The following is a 20,594-nucleotide window of genomic DNA, read 5'->3' as shown; positions in this document are numbered from 1 at the left end:
GGTGTGTTGTGGCCCAGAGGTGTATAGAACCGAGTGAAAAGGTGGACTATAACATTCAGAGAGGTGACAGGATGTGATGATAATGGGAAGTAATTTGGGTGTGGTCATAATGAGATATCTTGGGTGTGGTAATAATGGGGTGTATTTTGGGTGTGTTCCTAATAAGATATATCTTGGAAGTGGTAATAATGAGGTGTATTTTGGGCGTGGTCATAATGATATCTATCTTTGATGTAATAATGGGGTGTATTTTGGGTCTGGTCATAATTAGATATATCTTGGATGTGGTAATAATAGTGTATTTTGGGTGTGGTCATAATGAGATATATCTTAGGTGTGGTAATAATGGTGTGTATTTTGGATGTGTTCCTAATAAGATATATCTTGGGAGTGGTAATAATGAGGTGTATTTTGGGTGTGGTCATAATGATATCTATCTTGAATATGGTAATAATGGAATATATTTTGGGTGTGGTCATAAGATATATCTTGGATGTGGTAATAATGGGATGTATTTTGGGTTTGGTCATAATGAGATATATCTTGGATGTGGTAATAATGGAGTGTATTTTGGGTGTGGTCATAATGAGATATATTTTGGATGTGGTAATAATAGGGTGTATTTTTGGTGTGGTCATAATGAGATATATTTTGGATGTGGTGATAATAGGGTGTATTTTGTTTGTGGTAAAAAAGTATTTTGAGTGATGATAAGGAATATATTTTTGATGTAATAAAATTTAGGGTTGCCATATATGAACTATCAAAATTCCGGACATCTTCACTAACACCTGATTATGGTCCTGATATGATACTGGAAAACATGTAAATTAATGAAAAGAAACTCAACGTATTTATACCTTCGCATATGGCTGATAATCTTGAATTCCGTTTTCACGGATATGTCCGGGAAAATCCGGACGTATGCCAACCCTATATAATAATATTTATAAATGGGATGTATTTTGGATTTTTTAATAATGAGATATAAACAGCCTACATGCAGCCAGTAAATGCAGTGACCAGCCAACATGCAACCAATGAATGCAGTGACCAGCCTGCATAGCCCAGTGAATGCATTGACCAAGCTCATAGCCCAATGAATGCAGTGACTAAGCCCCACAAGGATGATCAATAAGTGACGCAGGCTCTCGACGCATTAGTTCAAGTAAGTTTCAACTTATTTTATTTTTGTTGTACCATTTTGAGTATGAGAGTGTGGTGTTTCTTTCTGGGCCAGTCCACGTGGGATTTCCAGCTAGTAAATAGAAACGACTTTTTTTTTTATTCCTTTTTATTTCGTGATTTTCATATTGTTTAATTCACGTGACTTAATATCCTCCAGAGTGGAGTAACTAAGGGTAAAAATGAAAGACCGTTTTGTTTACTTGAAAGCAGCTGAGTTTTGTGTTTACTGAAATATCTGGTGTATGAAGACTCCATTTCGTTAAAAATTGGTGTTATTTTATCCATGTATCAGTTAGAAGTGCATGTGACAGGAGAATATGTGATATTTAGGAGAGAGTACGTGAGTATATGTGTCGGGAGGAAGTGCGTGTAAATAGGAATAAAGAATATCATCTTCCAAGATTTATATATGTCAGTGTTTATTTTATCACATTCCTAGCACTAATGACTATATTCATTAACCTTACAGTACACCAGTCTTGTTGCGTATCTTTAAGTGACACCTTGAATTTCCTTTTCCTGCAGGTATCAGCGTCTTTTACATAAGAACAGGGAAAACCAAGAAGTTATCTGGCCTGTATGCTGCAGTTCCTTTACTTGTCTCGTGATGGGTGAGTGTTAGTCATTTTGAGGTTAAGGCAAGAGATTATCACATTATCAAATCAACGTTTTAACTATTTCCATACGCTTAGTCTGTCTTTAGGATATATAACAGTAAGCTTAAAGAGAAAAATTAGGCTTCTAAGTAAACATTAATTCTTGCCTTAACCTCCCATGTTTGTTTTTCTCATATTTTTATCATGTCATTTAGTATTTTGTGTCTATTTACAATTTTCTTTTGTCCTGGGTACTGAGTTGGCAAGAATATCTGGTATTTTCTGTATATTTCATTGTTCTTCGTCTGTTTAATTCCACTGGTTACATATATCACGAGTCATTGCTTAAGTTACCACATTCCTACGTTTTCTCTGAATCACATGGGATCTTGAATGGTATGCTTCGTTAGATGGCTCAAAAAATTATATATATATATATATATATATATATATATATATATATATATATATATATATATATATATATATATATATATATATATATATATTCTTTTTTTTTCACACACACACACACACACACACACACACACGTATATATTTATATATTTGTTCTACTTAGCCGTTGCCCCAAAACAGAGAATAACTAACCAGATATTTACTGTGTAAAAACCTTAATACCAGGAAGATTACTCTGCTATATAGTTTAATACATTGCTTGTTCTTAACTTTCTCAGCAATCGTGTTTTTTGAAGGAAGAGTGAGATTTAAAGAAGCGAGGGATGGGTGTGGTGTGCTCCATTATGTATGAGTATCTGAGTGTTATAAAGGTCGGCAGTCCCACACAGGCAGCTCAGACAAAACACCACACACTCATACGTACAGATCATTTACACTCTGGTAGTACATTTAGGGGAAAAATGTTAATTCCGGAGTAATCGTATACGTTAAAATACGTTATCTAAATACAGTACTTGGCAATTGTTTTAGTATAATGATATAGTGTGTGTGTGTGTGTGTGTGTGTGTGTGTGTGTGTGTGTGTGTGTGTGTGTGTGTTCATTTATCCATTCAATTACGGTCGTTTGATCATCCAGCCAGCCGTTCCCCTACGACAGAGGTCGACAACCTGTGGCTCCGGAGCCGCGTGCGGCTCTTTCAAGAGACATGTGCGGCTCCTGCCACCTACGTAAAATTGTCTAACTTATCGTAAGACACGTAGAAAAATGAGAGAGAGAAAAATAATATACCATATTTGTTCACTTGCTGCCATCATAGTATTATAAAGTTAAATGAGTGTCTTCCTACTTAATTATTATTATTATAGTTTGTTTTATGACAGCTGCTATTACTATTGATATAATCATCACTAATGATAATAATGATAATAATAATAATAATAATAATAATAATAATAATAATAATATTATTATTATTATTATTATTATTATTAATATTATTATTATTATCATTATTATAACTACTACTACTACTACTACTACTACTACTACTACTACTACTACTACTACTACTACTACTACTACTACTGTTACTATTACTACGGTACAATTTGTATGACTATTTTGTCTATGGTTATATTACTTAACTTTCGTATGGAGGAAATTTATTAGGTTTCGTAATCTACATTCGTAATATATTTTACGGTGTGGCTGCAGCAGCACTGTGTTCCTGTCAAGTCTGAAGAAAGTGGCTCTTCTCTAATACTGGGTTGCCGACCTCTGCCCTACGATATGGATGTGCGCGCGCGCGTTTTCATTCATCCATTTGTTTATGGTCGTTTGCTGATCATCCAGCCAACCGTTCCCTTACGATGTGTGTGTGTGTGTGTGTGTGTGTGTGTGTGTGTGTGTGTGTGATGTGATGCAGGAAACAGAATATTTTCTGAACATTTTATTTCTGATAACTCCGTAACATAAGAATATAATATAATTAGTGACAAGTGTGACACTGATTTTGGTTTAGTATTGTATCGCAGCTGACTTTATATTTATTATGTGGTAATTTGTGTAATTTGACTGTATACATTCCATACAAAGATATACAACACCTAATCATTACAGACAAATTATAAAGAGAGATTCATACAACATTAGCTGAGTTTTGGAAAGATAACACACACACACACACACACACACACACACACACACATACACAGGCAGCCATGGTTTCATCTTTGCACTGTTTTTAGTCATCATTGATATGAGTTTATTTTGGGCGTCAGCTGTCTGGGTGCTGGTGTGCTGGTGGGCGGGGCAGCGGCGTATGGTGGACGGGTGGGTGTCCAGGAGTGGATGGGCTTAATAATATGCAGGGGTGATTAGTGTAGCAGTGGAATGAGCAGCTTGAGTGGGTGGGAGGCACGTTAACCAGACATCATCTCCATGAACTCTGGAAAAGATAGTTTGTTATGAGACTTAGAGCCATATTCTGAAACACAGTGTCGCACCCCTATTACTTTCGAAAGCTCTAGTTGAAGTGATACGGGTTTTAAGAGTGATTTTACGGTTCTAGTGACAAATTAATAAGATTTCCATGTAATTAACTGTAGAAACACTCATGAGAACGCTGCTGATCATTTCTGTGGAAACGAAACTTTGTAAACAAAGTAACTGGAGTATTTAAAGACAAACAATAACAAACATACAAAATAACAGAGCAGAATAAGTGAATAGACAAAAAATATTCTGATTCTCCTTTCTTCATCTCTTTTCGTCTCTTTCCTTATGCTTCCCTTTCCGCGTCATATGATCTGACAGCGTATCACACACATACACACACACACACACACCGTCAAAGTCCAGCGTGCCGGAGCCGTCCTCGTCCACCTCCTCTATGATGCCATCCAAGTCCTCCTCTGTCAGCCTGTTGTCTAACTCCCGCAATATCTCTCTCAGCGTTTCCGTGGTGATGTAGCCGTCGCCTGCGGGAGGAAGTCAAGCAGTAAATGGAACTGAGTGACTGAAGGGAATGCGAACACTACATTATTTCCCTTCCTCTCACGCACTGTTTTTCTTCTTCCTTTTCTCTCCCTTCTGGTTCGTTACATTCTCCTCACTTCCACCCACCCTCGTCCTCTCCAAGTCCCCCAAACCCAAGAGCTCCCTGCACCACGCACCTCCCTTGTCGTAGATGCGAAAGGCCTCACGCAGCTCCTCCTTCAGCGCCTCCTCGTCCTCTTCTATAAGGAATTTGGCTGCCAACTCCACGAACTCCTCAAACTCCAACTCCCCGGAGCCTGAAGGAGGAAATAATGAAGTAGAGATAAATACAATGAGCAGAAATGTTTGGGGAATATAGATATTGAAGCTTCGCATAAATACATTGCTAAAGAACTGATGTGGAAGTTGTTTAGCATCAGAGTTTCAAGACACGAGATAAAGAGATAAAAAAAAAAAAAATAGAAAAGAAGCTTAATTGAAATAGCTTAAAATCACAGAAACAGATAAACGCTGACACAATGTATACTGACTCTTTCATTCAGCGATCAATAAAAAAAGAAAACGGGAACCAAAATATAAAAGGCGAACTCTATCAAAATAACTCCACGTCTTATCACCTCACCATCTACATCCGTCTCTGCGATAACTTCCTGTAGGTTCTTCTCTGAGATCTTGACCCCCATCATTCTCAGGATGGTTCCCACTGTCTCCGTGGTGATGGCGCCCTTCTTGTCCGTGTCGAAGGAGTCAAAGGCCTTACGCAGAGCTGCACAGAGGCGGGGAGACGAGTGTTAGTTAAAATTTTAGGTCCTTTTCTTTAACGCTTGGCTCTCACCACGACTACTTTCAAAGGCCACAGAGATGATTAGCCGGGTTTTCAAGACTGCGTATCCAGTTAATAATGTAGAAATCCTGTTAATTTTTCTCTAGAATGATTAAAGCATCCTTAAAAACCCGTGTGACTTCAATTGGAACCTTTTGAAAGTAGAGGTAATGTTACTGGTGGTCATTGACTGAATACTTTCTTTAATATTTGTTATATATATTTTTTTCTTGATTACAAACCACTGTGAGACACTTCTTCCTGCCCTACACACACCTCCAAGCATTATGCATACTGGTTAGAAATGGCTAATTCTAATCTTATAATTCCGCTTTTTCTTTCTTGTCGATGCTTCTAAAGATTTCATTGTTTTAAGCGCTGTGAACTGTTAAACAGAGTACACTCGTAAGATGCTAAACTATACCTACACCCACCTACACCCACCCACACTTACCCACACCTTAAACTACTGACGGCGCCGCACAGACTAACACAGCGAAGGACGAAAACACACATTCAGAATAAACACTAGATTCATGCACACATATATTGCATACATACCCTCGATCTGTTCAGCTTCAAGGGAATCCTGCAAGACATGTTGTTGTTAGTAAATAAAGCACGTATTATTTTTATATGAGATTGACTGGAGGTGATCCTTGAAGTTAATTAAGTGCGAAATAAAAAAAAAAGACAAATCAAAAAGATAAATGTGCAAATAAATCACGTTGGGAACACAAAATATATACAGCTGTTATAGATACAAGGATATTTAGCGTTAAATGAATAGAAAAAGCAAATCAGAATAAAACAATAAAACGAAAAAAATAGATAAAATAATAGCAAATATAATAACTGTAATAATGATTAGCAATAAATCAGTTAGTGAGGTTTAAATAACTTCCTGGGAAATAAAATAAATAGAAGTAGGAATTCAAATTGTGTCCATGTTTCCTTCATTCTTCTTCTTCTTCTTCCTCTTCTTCTTCTTCTTCTTCTTCTTCTTCCCGTGCCTAGACACATTTCAGTACGTGCTTTTCCCCTTTTACCTCTCCCGCTCCATATATCTCTCTCACCCTTTTCTCTCCTGTGCCTCGTTAATCTTCCCAACCCGTCCCACCCTCCTTCCTTCCTTCCTTTCTCCCCATCTTTCCGTACCACCCTGTCTGCTTCTCCCTCCCTCCCTCCCTCCCTCCCACTCTCCCTTCTCTCACTTTATCTTCCTCGCTCTCACTATTCCCTCCCCCCCCCTCTTCTCTCTCTCTCTCTCTCTCTCTCTCTCTCTCTCTCTCTCTCTCTCTCTCTCTCTCTCTCTCTCTCTCTCTCTCTCTCTCTCTCTCTCTCTCTCTCTCTCACCTGGCCTTGCACAACCCACTGTTAACAAGCAGCTGCAAACTCCTCTCTCTCTCTCTCTCTCTCTCTCTCTCTCTCTCTCTCTCTCTCTCTCTCTCTCTCTCTCTCTCTCTCTCTCTGCAGTTTTATCACGTGTAACTTTAGATTTTCACACTGACTCCTCCTCCTCCTCCTCCTCCTCCTCCTCCTCCTCCTCCTCCTCCTCCTCCTCCTCCTCCTCCTCCTACTACTACTACTACTACTACTACTACTACTACTACTACTACTGTTACTACTAAGTTTTAAAGTGGAAGTTTAAACGCTGTTATTTTTATTTAGTTGTTTGAGGAGAAGGAGGAGAAGGAGGAGGAAGAATACAAAGGAATGCAAAGGAGGTGAAGAAGGAGGAAGAGGAAGAGGAAGAGGAGGAAACTTTACTTCTCTTTTATTAATCTCACTCGCATACCAAAAATAACGCGCCTAATTCTTCCTCCAGAATTCTTCCTCTCTCTCCCTCCTTCTCTTCCTCCCTCTTCTTCATTTTCCTGCTTCCTCGCTTCCTCACTCCTGTCCACCACCACGCCCACACTCCAAGTTTAGTCTCCCTTGCGCACAACACACACACACACACACACACACACACACACACACACACACACAAACACACACAGCTTATTATTATTTATTTATTTATCTATTTATTTATTTTGCTTGTTTCTTTCAATCCCTCGTATATCTATTAATTTGCATATATATATATATATATATATATATATATATATATATATATATATATATATATATATATATATATATATATATATATATATATATATATATATATATATATATATATATATATATATATATATATTTTTTTTTTATTATTATTATTATTATTATTATTATCTTATTTATTTATTTATTTTTTGTCACTTGCAGTCTCCGTGTCATAATTTTTTTTTTTTTACCATCACCACAGCCATCATCACTATCACTCATCACCATTTCCCTTTTACAGTGTGCATTCTCACTGCATCATTACAGTGGTGATTGTACCGTATGGTGATGATGGTGCAGTGACGTTTATGGCGTAATGGATGACAGTGGTGATGATGGTGAATTTGGTGACGTGATGGTGATGACGGTGTGGTGATAGCAAGCGTGATCATTTTTGCAGTGGTGATGAATCTAATAGTGATGACTGGTGTTTTTTTTTTTGTGATGACTGGTGAGTTGTATGATGAGTGATGATGAATTTGTGATGAATAGTAGTGATAGTGGTGAGTGGTGGTGCGTTTGTGATGAGTGATGGTGATTTCGTGATGAGTGGTGATACCCTAGTGATGACAGACTAGTGGTGGTGTTAGCACAGGATAAATATTGACACTAAGGCCTTCTCAACTTTCATCGTCGGTGTAGGAATGCACTCACCATCCTTTGCTGTAGTGTAATGGTGGTGATGGGTGGTGATGATGGTGTCCCCTCGCTTCTCTGGACTCGTGTGAGGCGCGCCGCCCCCTACCACCTCCCTTTTATTTCTCACTATTTTTACATGATGTGAAATGCCTGGTACACCACCCCCTTCCTCTACCCCCCTTTTTTTCCTTCACCTATCCCCTCTCTCTCTCCCTCCCCCTCTCTTAGTCTCCATTACGCGAGGTGTGGCGGTATCTTCTCTCCCTCTCTCCCTCTTCCTCTCTTTCTCCCTTTCTCCCTCTCTCTCTTCTATTTCCGTTAACTCCCTTGATTTACAGTCGTTTTCTAAAGTTTAAATATGGGTGAGGGGTGGTGTGTGTGTGTAATGATGGAGCGGTGGTGGTGGTGGTGGTGGTGGAAGATCTTGAGTGAGGTGGAAGGAGGTTAATGGGTGGAGTCAGATACAGGGGTGTTGTGTGTGTGTGTGTGTGTGTGTGTGTGTGTGTGTGTGTGTGTGTGTGTCGCCTTCACAATATGACAAATCCACTATATAAAACCTGTGCTAATTAATTTTGTATGTTATTCTATCTTTATCCACCTTTTCTTATATTTCTTTTCTTCTTCTATTTTTCCCCTCTTCCTGACTCGTCTGTTTTGTTTTTTTCCACCTCCTTTTCTTCCTTCGTGTTATTCTATTCTCATCCACCTCTTTTCATATGCCTCTTACTTTCCTCTTCTTTTTCTCATTCCTCCTCCACTATTTACTCGTATTTATCCATATTTTTTCATCTCTTCTTCCACTTTTCTGTTCCTCTTTCTTCCCCCTCCACTTATTATCCGTTGCACTCTTCTCATATTCATTTTCCTTCCTCTTCCACCTCCTGTTCTTTCTTCATCTTTCGTTTCCTTAATTTTTTCACTATTTAATCCTCCTACAGTTTCAATTTCTATCCTTTTATTTCTTTCCTCACATCCTTTTACTCTTCTTCCATTATTTTTCTCTATATCACTTATTCCTCCAACATCTTCTCTCCTTAATTATCCTTTCCCTTGGTTTCCTCCATTTTTCATCCTTTTTCTTTTCCTCCTCCACCACTTCAGTTCTCCACCTCTCAGAATCCAATCCTTTTTCTCATCTTTTGGAATGTTTACCTGTCTGTCTGTCCATGCACGACTTCGGTGTTAGTTTCCAGTTTGTTTGTTTGTCTGTTTGTTTTGCTTGCTTACCTTTCTCTCTCTCTCTCTCTCTCTCTCTCTCTCTCTCTCTCTCTCTCTCTCTCTCTCTCTCTCTCTCTCTCTCTCTCTCTCTCTCTCTCTCTTGCCTGTCAGTCAGTCGGTCAGATTCTTTCATCTGTCACTTAGAGAGAGAGAGAGAGAGAGAGAGAGAGAGAGAGAGAGAGAGAGAGAGAGAGAGAGAGAGAGAGAGAGAGAGAGAGAGAGAGAGAGAGAGAGAGAGAGAGAGAGAGAGTAGAATGATTTGATTGTATTTTGTTCTTTTATTTTGTTGGTCATTATTTTTTTTGCTTTTTTTTTATTTTATGTTATTTTATTATCTGCGGATATCAGCTCTCTCTCTCTCTCTCTCTCTCTCTCTCTCTCTCTCTCTCTCTCTCTCTCTCTCTCTCTCTCTCTCTCTCTCCGCATATGGCTTGCTCCTTACGTTTTAAAAGTTTATTTGCGTCTGACCTAAATATTTGGAGAAAAACGGAGTGGATGCATTCAAACTTAATTTATGCGAAGAAAACGAAATATGAGTTTGAGTCATGCAGTTATGGACTTTAAGTAACATGAATGAATTATTATTACATGAACTTGAGTGACTACATAGTGAAGTATTTGAGTGCACTGAGTATTTCATTAAAAAAAAAAAAACGTAATGCCAGTGTTTTGACTATAAATAATAAAGATCTCATGGTAAATTACGATAATGGAAAAATCTTTAACGAGTTTTTGGTTTGATAATGGAACGCATCGGAGAGAGAGAGAGAGAGAGAGAGAGAGAGAGAGAGAGAGAGAGAGAGAGAGAGAGAGAGAGAGAGAGAGAGACGTGTTGCCTTTATCTTTCTCCCTCCAAGTCGTCTTTTGCTGAATAGCTTTTATTTTTAGCGTGTGGAGTTTGGCTGGTAGCAGCAGCAGCAGCAGCAGCAGCAGCAGCAGCAGCAGCAGCAGCACTACCACCACCACCGCCTACACACACACTCCTTATAACGCCAACACTCCGCCTCTCTCTCTCTCTCTCTCTCTCTCTCTCTCTCTCTCTCTCTCTCTCTCTCTCTCTCTCTCTCTTTCTCTGCTGATTAATTTATTTCTTTTCTCTTCCTTCCTTCCTTCCTTCCTTCCTTTCTTCCTTTCTTTCTTTCTTTCTTATTTCTTTCTTTCTCTCTTTCTTTCTTCTTCTTCTTTTTCTTCTTCTTTCTTTTCTTAGTGTGTGTGTGTGTGTGTGTGTGTGTGTGTGTGTGTGTGTGTGTGTGTGTGTGTGTGTGTGTGTGTGTGTGTGTGTGTGTGTGTGTGTGTGCGTGTGCGCATGTGCGTGTGTGTAATAAGCAGAATATTTGTCGTGTTCAGAGAGAGAGAGAGAGAGAGAGAGAGAGAGAGAGAGAGAGAGAGAGAGAGAGAGAGAGAGAGAGAGAGAGAGAGAGAGAGTTCCCAAGTGTTGTTTGTGTTGGTGAGGGCAGGGCTAGTGAAAGACACATTCCTTTTGTCATTGTTGTCACTGTTTATTGATGTCACAAAACAGCAAATCCAGGAACGTGAAGATGTTGATAATGATAATAATATATATAATGAAGATCCTTTGATAACTGAGGATAAATATTAAAAGAGAAAAATATAATATGGTTATAAAAGAAAGTGTAACATTGAAAGGTATATGTGAAGTTTGGAAGATTTAAAAGCTTCCTCTCCCCTCAAGACAAACAGACAGACGGACAGACAGATATGGACAGACAGACGGGCATCCTGGTCATTTATTTTAGTTTAGACGGGTTGCCTCCTGCCCACGCTGACAAAGGTGCTGCTGGTGTTGTTAGTGGTGAGGCTGGTGTTGTTGAGGCGAACCAGGAATTCTTCTTGGTTGTCGCCCTCGATTCTCGACTTCATTCCTCTTCTTATTTGACTTTTAATTTTCTTTGCCGTTTGTAGGTGGATTCTCGACATCTTTCTCTCTTCAGTCTTGTCAGTAGCGTGGACTCTCCTCTGACCTTGGCTATACTTTCGGCTTGATACTCGTGGACGGGAACTCTTGGCTTGGTGTAGCACTGTCTGGCTGCTCGAGTTAGCTGGCGTGGTCCATATCCTCCTCGTGACGGCAGAGATCAGGTCAAATTCTGTTTTGACTTTATCTCTGGAGCTGAGAGTCGCTGATTGTGGCGTTAACTTAGGGTGTTGAAGGAAAAGTGAGGGTGGTGGTTGGTTGGATTGTGGTAGATAGATGGTGGTGATTGGGAACAGGTCTTATGGGTAGATGATGTTATAGTACTTGTCTCGTTGTGTTCTTTGTTACAGCACTTTTTCTAAGGTTTTGAGGTGGATGGTGGGGGGAAGGGTTAGGGGAGACTATTAACCGGTCATCATTTCCATGAACTCTGAAAGTGAGAAAAGGCATTTGTTTTTTGAGGCGCCGCGGACCCTTATTAAGGACGCGTCTTGCAAGAGTAGGAGTAGGAAGACAAGCAGGAAGAGGTTGAGGAGGAAGAGGAGTAAGAGTAGGAAAGAGGAGGTGAGTGGCAATGTTGGTGTTGAGTAAGCGATGAGGGAGAGTGAGAAGTAGAGTGACTGAGTGTGTGAGCTGTATACCATGCAAGTAACCTTAGGTAATGGTAGAATCATGCAAGCGTTAAGTAAACTACTGTAGTGTTATGAGTAGTGGACAGGAAGCAGAGTTAACCAGCCATCATCGCCACAAATTCTGAAAAGGAGTAAGAAGACATACTATAAAGAGAGACACTTACATTTCACACCCCACTCTTACACCTACGTGCACATACACACGTACGCTTACAAAATGGTGACATAGAGGCTACAGAGAGCTTAGCCGTGTCTCTAAGGCCCGTATTCTTAAACAGCGTTCTCTCACAAGGATCATTAGTCAGCAATGACCATAATCAGGGAAACACCTCGAAAGCTAAACTTGCGCTACAGCATGTTGAAAGCAGCCGGGTTCTCCCATGAAGATAATTAGTGAAATTATTTTGGGTGATGCAGAATCCTTGTCATATTATCAGAATTATAAAAATACCTTTGAAAATTAAGCCTCCACTACATACTGAAAATAAACGTGTTTTCTCATAAGGATAATTAGTCGTAGTCCTTGTGAAATTAAAAGAATCATAAAAGAGAAACACCCTTGAAAACAACTTCCGCTATTAAAAGTAGTGTTGGTTAGGCGGAGAATCGTTTAAGAATGCGAGCCTTAATGCAAGAGCAAAGGCAGCAGAAGGTTCTCACATAGAGAAAAGTGTGAATTTCAGACAACCTTACAAATGGAACGGAATACGGTTAGGTAAAGAGAAAGAGAGAAAACAACAACAGCGTCAACTGAAATGAAAAGTGAGACTGCCTGTAAAGTAACACACGTACATTACTGGTGAAATATGTACACATACGTACGTACATACGCTTGACCCTAGTTGGGCAGACGTACATACCTAAATGCATACACAAATTTGCCAGCGAAGACAAGACGTGTAGAGCGAAGAGAGTTTGTGAGACGCAAGGGTGAGTTACTCTGGTCTCGAGTTAGAACCGCAGAGCTCAAACCTTCCTGTCAGTTAGTTAGCCCTGTTTCTCGCCTTAGGCCTAAATCACAGTACTATAGTAATCTTAGGTCTATCTTTTCTGTCTCCTGTAGGCTGATGCAAGCTTATCTTGTCATGTAAGTTAATTCGAGATCGAAAAACTATCCGTAATCTAACGATTACATCTTTTATGTTTGATCGTACAATAAGTTCATTTGTTTTTCATGTGTTGTGTGGTTCTCCAAGTTACATAGAGTCAAGTTGTCTTTTAGGTGCATCGTAAACTAACCTAAACTTTACTAATTGATGAACAATTGTATGAGTGTGTTATTTGTTTAATTATCAAGTCATCTGTTATGTTACCTAAGAAATTACCATTATTGGCAGGTGTATACATATATTTTCCTTCTAATTATCGCCACTTAAAAAAAAAGTAAAAAAAAAAATAGTTACTGTTATTACTCCTATCACTGCATTGTCACGAAGTACTCAGGATGAAAAGTAGCTTCTATTTGTCGTCTGCAAATTACTCGTATTACTGTCTTGTCATAAAATCAGAAATAAAAGCAGCTTCTGTTTGTTGTGTGGAAATCGACAAGCTTCGCGTCACAAGTCACACCAAAGACTTCACATACACAAAGCAGTGCTGGAATTCTGTGTTAGCTTATCCTTTGTGTTCATTTCCTTCCTGTGCTCGCTTATTACCCAATTGGCCTTCACAAGATGATCGTGGCTGTGCTAAAGATGGGAAGGAGGTGGAGGAGGAGGAGGAAGGCCACCTCTCAAATGATTCCATAGATGGTATGAAATAGCGGGCATTATTTAGGATGAGAAGAGGGAGTGTGGGCATAAGGGACGACGGATGGAAGAAAGATGAACAGGAGCGGGAGGAGGAGGAGGAGGAGGACGAGAACGAGGACGAGGAGGAGGAGGAGGAAGAGGAAGATGAAGATGAAGATGGAGTTTCTTTAGCCGGCCATCATAGACATGAACTCTGAAACAGAAAAAGAGGGAAAGAAAAGATGAGGGTGAACGCCAGTAACAATACGACTCAGAGAGAGAGAGAGAGAGAGAGAGAGAGAGAGAGAGAGAGAGAGAGAGAGAGAGAGAGAGAGAGAGAGAGAGAGAGAGAGAGAGAGAAATACATCACTATAGTGGCGTACAAAAATTTGATGAAAAAACTGTATTTTTAAAATCATTAAAAAAATCGGATGGGAAAAAAATCTATTTATCGGGAGAGAGAGAGAGAGAGAGAGAGAGAGAGAGAGAGAGAGAGAGAGAGAGAGAGAGAGAGAGAGAGAGAGAGAGAGAGAGAGGGGGGGGGAGCATCAGGAACAACCACCATACACCAATAACAACACTCATAACTACATAACTCGTCATAAAGGAGCGTCTTACAACACCGAAGAACGACCAGCATGCGTTCTTACGAGTATAGAAAAAAGGAAAGGTTTTTCTCCCTAACCACCTCCGTCACCCTTCTGTCCCTTACCAACCTCTGACTGCCAACACTTCTCAAATTAATCAAAAAATCTTGTAGAATTTTGAAGGATAAAAGAAGAGATCGAATATTGATTGAGTTTTTTCCAGTGCATGTTTGATATATTTGGTTCGTAAATTTGCCTCATGTTTGTCCAAGTGTCTGTAGCAGTCTCGGAACTCAGGCACGGATCAGGGAAGGGTGTGGAGGTCAGGAGGTAGGGTCGGTAAGGAGTGACAGGTAATTCAAGAGAAGAATGTAGTAATTGACAGGTGGTAATAATCATGAGTCAGGTTGTGTTGTGTCGGGGGAAAGTTTTGCAAGTTTAGAGGTATTCAAGATTTTATGATTTTTTAAGAGATTTTTTTTTTTTTATGCATCATTACTACCATAAAAAAAAAGTGTAAATTACAATCAGAAATATTTAAAAGTTATAATTCATCTGATTTTTTTTTTTTTGTTAATTTTGAAAAAATCCTAAGACATTATTTTTTTTAGTGTAGTTTAGTTATTAACAATTTTTTTTTCCAGTTTAATTCATGAAGTTATTATTATCAAGAACGTAGGTAGAAATCTTAAAGTTTAATTTTCGAAGCTATCATTATCAAGAACCTGGGAAGATTCTTTTCGTATTAATTCTTATCAAGAGCTAAATTGAGAATGAAATCATCACTTCCCTAGTTATATTTCACTGTTGCAAATAAACCACATAAAAACACCAATGAAAACTCCCGTATTACAAGGACAAGTCACGTGTCAACCCATCCTCTCTATCTTCTTGAAAATTTAAATCTGGAAACACAAAACACATTTAATATTTTTCCTTACTCGTCCTTCCCATGCACGAATCTGAAAGCAATCTGGGTAGTTATTAAAGCCTACCTGTATAGGCCTATTCGTGGGTGGGCATAGGGGAATGAAATTGTATATTGATAGAGGGATTTAAAGGCCGGAACTGAAAGGTGTAAAAATCTGCCTAATGTTGAGTTTTTGATAGGTGTGTTAACTATTGTAGGTCTGATTATGTTTTCTTTTTCCTTGCCTTTCTTCCTATCTTTCCGTCTTTCTGTCTTATTCCTTCCTTCTCTTTTCTATCAGGCAATCTTACCCTATTTCTTCCTTTTTGTCTTTTTTTCTTTTTCGATGTTTGCTTCTTCAACACTTTCCTCCAACTTCCATTTACTTTCCCTTCCTTTCCTCTCTCTCTGCATTTCCCAGTTCTTCCCTTCCTTTCCCTATCTCTCACCTGCGACCTCTTCCTCTTCCTCTTTCCCTCCCTTCCTCCTTCCCATTACTCTTCTTTCCCTTTCTCTTCTTTTCCCACATCCACTTCTCCACTTCTTTCTCTTCCTTTCCCTTCCTTCGCCTTTCCTTATCCACACTTCTTTTCCTCTGTTCTTCCCCTTCTCTTTCTCTTCTCCTACCCATTTCTGGCCCTACCACCTATTTCCCTTCCTCTCACTCCCTTCCCCTTCTTCAGTAGTCGTACCGTCAAAGTCGAGGGTGCCGGAGCCGTCCTCGTCCACCTCGTCAATGATGCCATCCAGGTCTTCCTCCGTCAGTTTGTTGTCCAGTTCACGCAGGATCTCCTTCAGTGTCTTCGTCGTGATGTAACCGTCGCCTGCGGGTGGACGACAAGCGGTAAAAAAATAATTAAAGAAAGCTCTGTATGGTATAAAACACTTCTGCAACGTAGCTCCGTCATTTCAAAAGGACCTAGTTGAAGCTACGCGGGTTTTTAAGGGTGTTTTAACTGTTCTAGTGACACATCAACAAGCCTTTCACATTATCAGCAGAAGAAACAGTCATAGATAACCCGGCTAATCATCTCTGTAGCCTTGGAAAATAGTGGCAAGAAACATTTTTCATTACGGGCGAAAGATGAACAATGAATCCTTACCCTGCTTGTCATAGATACGGAAAGCTTCCTTCAGCTCCGCCTTCAGTGACTCCTCATCCTCTTCAATAAGGAACTTGGCGGCCAGGGCACAGAATTCCTCAAACTCGAGTTCACCAGAGCCTGCGTGAGGAGGGAGGAGGAGTCAGTCAGTTAATCAGTGAGTCACGTAATCAGTAAATAATCAGTCAGTAATTTATCAGTGAAGTTATCAGTTAATTATTCAGTCAGTCAATATATCAGTATATGAATGTATTTTCGAAGGTATTTTATCTCTATCTCTATGTATGTATGTATGTATGTATGTATGTATGTATTTCTCTATCTCTCTATCTCTCTATTTTCGAAGGTATGTTTATCTCTATCTCTATGTATGTATGTATGTATGTATGTATGTATTTCTCTATCTCTCTATCTCTCTATTTTCGAAGGTATGTTTATCTCTATCTCTATGTATGTATGTATGTATGTATGTATGTATGTCTCTATCTCTCTATCTCTCTATCTCACCGTCTTCGTCGACCTCGCTGATGATCTCACGCAGGTTGCTCTCAGACACCCTGACGCCCATCATTCTCAGGATGGTGGAGATGGTTTCCACATTGATGGCGCCCTTCTTCTCTGTGTCGAAAGCATCGAAGGCCTTGCGCAGACCTGTGGGGGCGTGGGAGACGGTGAAGAAGGTGTAGGAGGGCTGGGGAGAGCTTTGTGTGTGTGTGTGTGTGTGTGTGTGTGTTTCCATGTGTCAGTATTTTTATCTATTTATTTATTTAATTTGTTATCTTACTGTCATCCTTTGAAAGATCTTAGCATACTCGTAATATTCAAAATAACGTGTTTCTTCTATTTATGTGTGTGTGTGTTAATTTGAAAAGTCATCAGTCACTATTTTTTATCTTTAGGTGACAGAAACTTTTTTTATGAAACCTTATTTACTTACCTGTAGGGAAAAGGTAAAACATAACTAACTCACCTACCTGCTCAAACACACCAATAAAAAACAAAATAACATAGCATAAAATATCAAGAGTCTCCCTCTATTTGGGGGATTTTGGGGGTATGGGGGACAACCTGCAGCATTACCGAGGATTTCTCCCCATCCGGCTCCCCTTCAGGTAATTGCAAGGGAGGAGGGAGGGGAGAAGAGGGAAAAAATGCGGGGGGAATGCGAAAAATTGGGGTGACATCTGTCCGGCGTTTTGGGCAGTGTCGCAAAGCTGAGTTCGAAAGAATATGGGAGGTGGGGGTTCACATTTCGCTTCGTTGATGGTTTGTACTAAGCGTGCGTGAAGAAGGTGAGGGTGAGGGTGAGGGTGAGGGGTGCGGGAGGGAGTGTTTTGCGGAAGTGTTTGGGTGTGATGTGTGACGTGGGGTGATGTGTGTTTGACGTGAGTGAAGGAAAGTCGTGTTACACGAGTGAAGTGATGAGAAAAGTTGTTTGAACTGTAAATTCATTTTGTTAACAAATGAAAATTTAGAAAAATTAAAACTTGAATGTTTGTTAAAAAAAAAAGTGTATCACTCGATTTTTGCTTTGTTTTAAGAAATCTTCCAATTTTTTTGCTGAGAATAACAAACAAATCCTCAAAAAAATAAAATAAAATAAATAAATAAAAAATAAATAAATAAAAATCTTTCAAAATCTTTACTGATAATTAAAAATAACCCCAAAAATCCTTAAAAGTCAAAACTCTTAGTGCAACATGAAGTTATGAAGTATTGCAGGGGTGACTTGGGAATGTTGTGCCTTGGAAGAGAGCGAGGAACAGTATACATGCTTACAGACGTGACAGAGTTAGCAGGAGAGTGAGTGACTGAGGCTTTTCCTTGCGTTAGTAAGAGTGACAGAGCATCATAAAACAAGTTGTAGCTATACCATAGTCATATCAGTGCTTTATATGCCCTTTTGTGGTTAATAAATTCCAAGTAACTATGCTTTTCAGTAAATTTACTTGTAGGAGAGGTTCAAATACCTTGCCATATTCTGTGTGTTTTCTTTTATACAGGTTAATTAACTAAGATAACCAGGTAAATAATTAACAGATCACATAGGAATTACATACGCGTTTCCTTATTCCTATGAAAGCAGAACAGGCAATGGAAAACAGGGGAAACTAAAGAATGCAAGACACAACAAGATACGTCAAAGGAAAAATTATAACAGGGGCGATATAGAATGGGAGGTGTGGTGGTGGAGGGCGTGGTGGTAGTGGTGGTGGTGGCGCGGAGCCTACCTTCCCTGGGGTCATGATCCACTTGACTCTGTAACAAAAGAGGTCAGCTGAGCGCACGCTGCGGCCCAGGGCGTTGCGAGCGTCCGTGGAGAGAGAGAGAGAGAGAGAGAGAGAGAGAGAGAGAGAGAGAGAGAGAGAGAGAGAGAGAGAGAGAGAGAGAGAGAGAGAGTTAACTTTGCCAGCTAGTTAAACAATAAATAGCCAGCCACTCAGTCAGTCATGTAATCAGTCTCTCACATAAGAAATCAGTCATTTAGAAAGTCAGATAATTAGGGCATTAGTTATGCAGTCATTCAGTCAGCCACTTATTTAGTCAATCAGCCAGTTACTCAGCCAGTTAATCGGTCAGCAAGTCACTCAATCAACCAGTGAAAAATTCATTGAACCACTTAGTCAACCAATGAGGCAGTCAGTCATCCAGTTAGTCATTCAATTAGTCAGCCAGTCAATCAGCCAGTCAGTCAGTCAGCCAGTCATAAGATCAGCAGGCTCGGGAGCATATACACACATACACATACACACACATACACACAAATGATACATGGTCAACACAAAATAACTAAGAATTATTGCAACGGACTGGCGCATACAAATATACATACACATATACATATAGAAATATACATAGAATCTCAGGTATTATAGGTGAGCCAGCTTAGAGTAATTAAAGACAGGTGTTAATGTTATTCTACTTCCTGAAGGAGGCGGTGACTGAGACGCCCTTTGTCTTACCGCTGATCTGCTCCTTGTCCAGGGAGTCCTGCGAGAGAAAATGCAGTCTTAGGATACTGTTCCTCCTCCTCCTCCTCCTCCTCCTCCTCCTCCTCCTCCTCCTCCTCCTCCTCCTCCTCCTCCTCCTCCTCCTTGTCATTAGTGTATTATAGCTTCAAATAATGCATTTCCCCATTAATCATCATAACGTTCCCTCCTCTCCCTTCCTTCCTCTCCTCAGTCCCTTTAAACACCCCTTTAAACAACTCGTCCTCTCCGCCTCTTCCTTTCCCTCTTCCTCTCCCATTCCTCTTCCCTTCTTCTTCATTTGCATACAGTCTTTCCTTCCTTTTATGTTTAGAGAGAGAGAGAGAGAGAGAGAGAGAGAGAGAGAGAGAGAGAGAGAGAGAGAGAGAGAGAGAGAGAGAGAGAGAGAGAGAGAGAGAGAGATTATGGGTGAAAGGAAAGAGTATAAGGTAAGGAAAACGGAGGAAGTAAATTATGAAGAGGAGGAGTTGGAGGAGGAGGAGGAGGAGGAGGAGGAGGAGGAGGAGGAGGAGGAGGAGGAGGAAGGCATGATGGATGGAGGAAAAATTAGATTTCTCTCCCTTCCGGCGGTGGAGATATTTTAAGCTACTTAGAGAGAGAGAGAGAGAGAGAGAGAGAGAGAGAGAGAGAGAGAGAGAGAGAGAGAGAGAGAGAGAGAGAGAGAGAGAGAGAGAGTTCCCCATTCTTTCTTCCTTCCCACTTCTCTTCCTTCTCCTCCTTCACTTTCCTCATCTCTTTCCTCTCATCCTTCCTCTTCCCTACTCTTCTTTCCTCCATGTCTCCTATTTCTCCCTCCCTCCCATTCGCTCTTCCTTCCTTCTCTTCTTCCTTCCTTCCTCCTCCTCCTCCTCTTCCCTCTTTCAACCAAATTCATTATAGATACGAAGAAAGATGCTAAAGTGAAATATAGATTTTTTTTTCCTTCTATACACACACACACACACACACACACACACACACACACACACACACACACACACACACACACACACACACACATCCTTCCCATTTAGATAATTAAGTGGACAGGTGGATGAATGTACAGGTATATTAATGATAGGCGAGTTAATACAAGTAAATATATAGCCTTATGCTTCATTAGAGGTCAAAAGGTAAGAAGATAAACAAACAGGTAAAGAGATAAATAGGAGAAGAGGATGATAGTGATAAACAAAAATGAAAGCGTTAGGGAAAAGGGTCATTGCCCTTTCCT

At 39.8% G+C, this 20,594-nt stretch overlaps 3 protein-coding genes across 6 annotated transcripts in view; 1 reads left to right on the top strand and 2 right to left on the bottom strand.

Moving 5' to 3' along the window:
- The first annotated feature begins 6 nt into the window (after positions 1–6).
- LOC135091884 (anaphase-promoting complex subunit 2-like) overlaps positions 7–20,594 on the top strand; it is a 74,968-nt gene continuing 54,380 nt past the window's right edge. For all 3 annotated transcript variants that reach the window (XM_063989943.1, XM_063989942.1, XM_063989940.1), the window contains exons 1-2: positions 7–1,168; positions 1,714–1,799. The gene's annotated coding sequence lies outside the window, so the exon portion shown is untranslated. The remainder of the gene's footprint in view (positions 1,169–1,713; positions 1,800–20,594) is intronic.
- Positions 3,640–8,393, bottom strand: LOC135091890 (troponin C, isotype gamma-like). Its single transcript, XM_063989951.1, has 6 exons — positions 8,291–8,393; positions 6,086–6,113; positions 5,324–5,467; positions 4,878–4,997; positions 4,551–4,682; positions 3,640–4,150 (listed from the first exon to the last, which is right to left on the bottom strand). The coding sequence occupies exons 1-6, from the start codon at positions 8,291–8,293 to the stop codon at positions 4,125–4,127; spliced, it is 453 nt and encodes a 150-aa protein (XP_063846021.1). The 5' UTR covers positions 8,294–8,393; the 3' UTR covers positions 3,640–4,124.
- LOC135091888 (troponin C, isotype gamma-like) overlaps positions 10,968–20,594 on the bottom strand; it is an 18,152-nt gene continuing 8,525 nt past the window's right edge. Inside the window, exons 2-7 of one of the 2 annotated variants that reach the window (XM_063989949.1) lie at positions 19,355–19,382; positions 16,899–17,042; positions 16,392–16,511; positions 15,981–16,112; positions 13,647–14,005; positions 10,968–12,182 (exon numbers count right to left, since the gene is read on the bottom strand). In XM_063989949.1, coding sequence (XP_063846019.1) covers positions 13,980–14,005; positions 15,981–16,112; positions 16,392–16,511; positions 16,899–17,042; positions 19,355–19,382 — 450 coding nt within the window. In that variant the 3' untranslated portion in view covers positions 10,968–12,182; positions 13,647–13,979. The remainder of the gene's footprint in view (positions 12,183–13,646; positions 14,006–15,980; positions 16,113–16,391; positions 16,512–16,898; positions 17,043–19,354; positions 19,383–20,594) is intronic. The other variant, XM_063989948.1, reaches the window with a different exon arrangement.

The sequence above is a fragment of the Scylla paramamosain genome, chromosome 38, assembly GCF_035594125.1.
Source record: "Scylla paramamosain isolate STU-SP2022 chromosome 38, ASM3559412v1, whole genome shotgun sequence".
Taxonomy (NCBI): Eukaryota; Metazoa; Arthropoda; class Malacostraca; order Decapoda; family Portunidae; genus Scylla; species Scylla paramamosain.
This window is presented reverse-complemented; position numbering and strand designations above follow the sequence as displayed.

Coding starts and splice junctions, on each gene's coding strand:
- LOC135091890 (XM_063989951.1), bottom strand. Junction 5,468..6,085: donor TGAAGCTGAACAGATCGAGG/GTATGTATGCAA, acceptor GCCTCTGTGCAG/CTCTGCGTAAGGCCTTTGAC. Junction 4,151..4,550: donor CGGCACGCTGGACTTTGACG/GTGTGTGTGTGT, acceptor TATCTTTTCCAG/AGTTCATGGAGATGATGTCT.